This window comes from Loxodonta africana, chromosome X (genome assembly GCF_030014295.1).
Source record: "Loxodonta africana isolate mLoxAfr1 chromosome X, mLoxAfr1.hap2, whole genome shotgun sequence".
In the NCBI taxonomy this organism is placed as follows: domain Eukaryota; kingdom Metazoa; phylum Chordata; class Mammalia; order Proboscidea; family Elephantidae; genus Loxodonta; species Loxodonta africana.
The window spans coordinates 66,789,546-66,794,763 of NC_087369.1; the positions used below are offsets into that span (position 1 = coordinate 66,789,546).

The 5,218-nt window shown below is 46.4% G+C and overlaps 1 protein-coding gene across 1 annotated transcript; it reads right to left on the reverse strand.

Moving 5' to 3' along the window:
• Window positions 1–519: 519 nt before the first annotated feature.
• Window positions 520–1,988, reverse strand: MAGEH1 (MAGE family member H1). The gene has a single exon (XM_003420375.4). It carries the CDS (start codon window positions 1,723–1,725, stop codon window positions 1,066–1,068), a length of 660 nt encoding a protein of 219 aa, XP_003420423.1. The 5' UTR covers window positions 1,726–1,988; the 3' UTR covers window positions 520–1,065.
• Between the last annotated feature and the right edge of the window lie 3,230 nt (window positions 1,989–5,218).

Genomic DNA, 5,218 nt, shown 5'->3' on the forward strand with positions numbered 1-5,218 from the left:
TGCAACTACTCTCTGTCCTGTAGGGTCGCTATGAGTAGGAATCGACTCGCCGGCAGTGGAGTTTAGGCTCCTTTGCTCTGTTGTTCTCCTCTCAAGCTAACTATCTCTTCTATTCCCACAGCACCCTGCAAAGCTTCCCCTCCTCCTTCGTCAGTGCCCCCTCCTCCAAGCTGAGTTTTCAAAAGAATACTTTACACAAAATATTTTCATAGTACCCTCTGATGCCCCTTTAATTCCGCCCCCCCCCCCGAAGCTCGTTAAAGCATCTCTTAAATTTCCATAGTACCCTATGATGTCCCCATCACTGACTCAATCCTCAAGACAGGTCATATATGCTTTTTTTTTTTTCACGGAACCCCATGCTAACCCCCCACTACAGCATTTATCACACTGTTACTTTACATGTCTTTCCCCTGTAATCCAAAACATTTTTTGGAACTCGGGTTGCATGCTAAGGAGTATCCCCAAACCTATACTTGTGCCTCACACATAACAGGTGGGCAATAAATGAACAAAGTGTCCTAGTCATTATGCTTTTATTTTTTTCTATATTCTGCAGTAACAAAACAAATTCACAGCAAATGTCAGTCTTCTTTACACAATAGCAGACACAAAGAGATGCAGAAAGGTCAGAAGTGAGCAATTCCCTCTTCTTCCCCCACGTTTTACTGGTTATTTCAAACTTTCAAAGAATAGCCCAGGTCAATGGTACATAATTTGTAGAAGATCACAGAATATAATGGAAAAACTTCATTTTATAATGCTAGCAAAACTGTTTAAAATGCTAGCACTAAAAAAGCCACTAAATCTCAATGACAGAAAAAAAATCTCTTCTTCAATTTTTAAACAGATGTGATTCTAATTTAACAACATATTAAAATGCATAAAATTTACAATATCCAAACATTGCTCTATTCTCAGTTAAACAATTGGGACTGATCACAAATAGTACATACAGTGCCCCCCTCCCCAACCCCGTTATTTTTAACTCAGGACCTAGGCTATCTACTCCTCGGGGTACCTTTGACTCTGTTTTCCACCCCCAAGGGTCTGCCCTGGGTTCTTCTAGGGTGCGGAGTAACCCCTAGCACCTGAATTGAGGATAGCCTCAACTTCTGCATCATCCTCTGAATCCCAATCGTAATTACATGGCCAGTCTTTGGAACATCGGTTACGCACCCTTGCCACAAAATGCATGACTTTCAGCTTGCTGGATTCCACGTGTGCTCGAGGGCCCCAGAAGAACTCATACTCCACGGGACTGCTGCGGGGCACTGGCTTATAAATCAGGTACCCTCTGCGCACAAACTCTTCCGTGACGACCTTCTTCGGATCTCCAAAGATGCTGTGCTGCCTGCCAGGCTGCATCCCCAACTTCCCCAGCACCTTCCACACCAAGGCCTCCTTGGCGCTGTTGCCCATAATGAAGATGAGGGCTAGTATGGACATCAGGAGACTTTTCTTGGTGCCCTGAAAATTGCTCCGGGGTACCGAGGGCTTTTGTGCTTGAGCAGTGCTGGACGCTTCTTCAGAGGTGGTGGAGGGCTCGTCGGGGGTGCTCGGGTCTTCCTCACGGCCACTCAGGTCGTCCTGGCGGGTGCAAGGGACCACCGGGGTGGCCAGCAGGGCATTGGAAGCCTCTGAGGCCTGGATTTTGCGATTGTTGCGATTCTCTTCTGCAGCCCTTGCATTACGGCGGCGCCGACTCTTCCGCCCCCGAGGCATGTCTCCTGCTAGGCGCACAAAGTACAGCTATCCTAGGGAAGGGTGTCTGTAGCCCCTGTAGAATGCAAATATCTCTAGCGCAAGAAGGGGCTGCAGATGAAGCCACCTACGTCAAATACAGTCTTTGTAGCAACGAACCAGATATTCACAGCGCCAAAGCTCTTTCTCAAGCAAGCTGACTCGCTTGAGAAGCGCTGCCTGCCGGTAACTGCAGCAGCTGCAGCACACAAGAATACTCAGCAGGATCGGCTCCGCCTCTCCTGCCACGCACTCACCTAACTCCAAAGAGGAAGTGGGCGTATCATCACGGTGATTTCCGCTGGCACGTAGGAAAAGGAACAGCACACAAAAGGGGTGGGGCAGAGGCAGAAATGACAGCTACAGACTGGCAGGGCAGGAGGATACGGAGGAGAAAAGGATGGCATAGGGTTCATGTAATCTGCAGTGTAATACAAACATTCAGAGACTGGCTCGCGGGTCTTGGAAAGGAGCGGGTCTCTACTACAATCCCACCTAAGGCAGGCTGTGGGGAGGGGGCGGGAAGTGGGAAGTGGGAAGTTATCCCTGGAAGGAATCAGCTGGACCCAGCCCTCCTTTCCTGTTTTGTTTTACACACCGCAATCATTCACTCGTCCTGTTTTCAGAGGGCTTTTATGTATTTATTAGTTAATTAGTGGGCCCGTACAGGACCCAGACAAGATTGTTAAGACTGCAGTGTGGTTCATAAGAGAAGATGGAACTGCAATAGCAGTCCTTTAAAGGCTCCTGGAGAGCTTTTAAATGTTACATATCCACAGGATAATTAAACAGCGCAGTAACAGGATCAGATTTACATTTGTGCGTTCTTACTGAGGGGTAAACTATTGCCTGGAAGACCAAATAGAAAGCAATTACGGAAAAAGTAAGAGGAGAAGAGAGTGAGTCTTGAAGCAGTTGCCATGGGGGTGGAGAGGCAGAGAGGAATTTTAATGGTTACCATAGACAGGCCTTGGATACTGACTGGATGGAAATGGGGAGTGGGGAAGGGGTGGTGGAGTGCAGAATGACTCCAATCAACCTTGATACCTGATTTATTTTGCTCCTTTCAGGAGAATACTCTGAATGTTCTGTTCCCCGACTCTTGCCTTTGCTCACACTGTTTCCTCAGTCTGAAGTGCCTTGCCTTCCATCTCCACCTCTCTAAATTCCATTTGCCTGCTCACAGGCCTCTTCTCTGAAACTTGTTTTGGTCTTCCCAATAGGGTAATGAGTCAATTTTTGCTCCCCCGAGGGAGGCCTTATAGCAAATGCTGTGTATCTTTCTTATGTCATTCAAAATACACTAGCTTAGACAAGTCACTTCACCTCTCTGAGCTTCAGTCTTCTCATCTGTATAATGGGTTTAATAAAGTACAGGTCTGACAGGGTTGTGAGAATTAAATGAGATGATAAATAAAATACACCTATCACATAATAAGCACAAATTTTGCCTCTCGAGTTGTTTCAAGTAGTGTGTGAGAGTGGCATTTAATACATGCTTGTTGAAAGAATACATGTTGCAAAAGGTTCTACATGTGTTCTTGACTGTGCTCTTATTAAACAGTAAATAAATACTTCATAACTGCTTGGCTGGGACGAATTAAGTGTTTGCATGACAGGACCTCAGATTGTAATCCCCCTGAAGGAAGGAGCTGTGTCTTGGCCATACTAGCTGTTGGTAGAGTTTATGGAATGGGATATGGCTGCATCCAGTGAATTAATTCTGGGGTGGGGCAGCGTGTCCCACTGGGAAAGCAGAATTGCCAACAGAATTGCACCCAGGAATGCCCAACCTACTGTACATGTGTAGAAAGAGGTTTCCTAGTGTAGAAAAAAAGAATGTTGAACTCATTCTAGCCCAGCCTGTGTCACTTACAAGCTCTGTGACCTTGATCAGTTCACCTAACATCTCTGTCCTCTGATTTATCCTCTTTTACAAACAGAGAAGGCTGACCTCTCCAGCCATTTCTGCCTGCGAAGCTTATGGTGAGGCTCTCTGGAGATCATGTTCACAAAGCATCTATCTGACGTGCTTTGTGGATGAAAGATTCTCATTAGGAGACCCAGGTAAAACATTACTGGCCTTCTTTAGAAAGAGAAACTCCAGCAGTGAGTATGATATTGTACACTTCCATGGGCACTTTGCAATGAGCTGATGTAGTGCTAGTTGAAGAATTGCCTGGAAAACAGAGATGGAATAAAGAAATATTAGGAACTGACCTTCCAGCCAAGGCTAGTGACCAACGGGAGATGGATAGAGGGAGATAAGGGGCAGGAAAGGAGGTGAGGGAAGGACTCAGTGTCATATAGTTGGAATTCCCCTGTAATGAATTGAATTATGTCCCCCCAAAAATGTGTGTATCAATTTGGCTGGGCCATGATTCCTAGTATTGTGTAGTTATGATCGTAATTTTATGTTAAAGAGGATTAGGGTGAGATTGTAACACCCTTACTAAGGTCATATCCCTGATCCAATATAAAGGGAGTTTCCCTGGGGTGTGGCCTGCACCACCTTTTATCTTACAAGAGATAAAAGGAAGGGAAGCAAGCGGGGGGGGGGGGACCTGATACCACCAAGAAAGCAGCAGCTGGGAGCAGAGCACGCCTTTGGACCTGAGCTTCCTGCACTTAGATACTCCCAAACTAAGGGAAGACTGACGACAAGGACCTTCCTCCAGAGCCAAAAGAGAGAGAAAGGCTTCCCCTGGAGCTGGTGCCCTGAATTCTTTTAGCCTACTGCAATGTGATAATAAATTTCTCTTTGTTAAAGTCATCCACTTGTGGTATTTCTGTTATAACAGCACTGGATAACTAAGACACCTCCTAAACCTGGCGGTCAATTCTTTCAGATGCCTTGGCTGCCTGCTTTACAGAGAAACGTAGCAGTATAGCCAAACCCCAGACCTGAGAAGGCCTGAGTTTCTACAGGTCCCCGTATCTACCACATTTCTAGAGGTAGCCTTGATAGCACTGCAACCTGGGGTACCTGCTGGGTGAGGGACTAAGGGGTGATCACTGGCACCCCCTTTGGCCTGTATCAGTCCAAGCCAATAGCAAGTTCGCCACAGGGCCTGAGGTATTTACTGCTTGTGTGGCTGGAATTGAACAGGATCTTGGGCCAGGAATTCTGGTGGGGAATGGAAGTTCTCTGCTTCAGTTTGAACAGCAATTGAGTGAAGAGCAGCCTTTCAGTGTTTAGCTCCTTATTTTTTTAAATTCTTAGGACAGACACCCACTGGATGGTAGGACATACTCTGTAGCTTCAAACAATAGGCTGTGTAGGTGAGGCAGGGTGAAGCATCCTTTGAACCCTATTCTTTTGATTCCTTGCTTTCTCCTCTACTTTCTCTTCCTTTCTCTGACCTGGAGGAAGGTTGACAAGAAGCATTTTCCCACATGTCAGAAGAGGCCCAGTAAAGACGGGAGGCCAGATGCTGGCCTGATGCCAGGACAAGTGGTAATGGCCACTGAGGAA

Coding starts and splice junctions, on each gene's coding strand:
- MAGEH1 (XM_003420375.4), bottom strand. CDS start 1,725: ATGCCTCGGGGGCGGAAGAGTCGGCGCCGCCGTAATGCAAGGGCTGCA.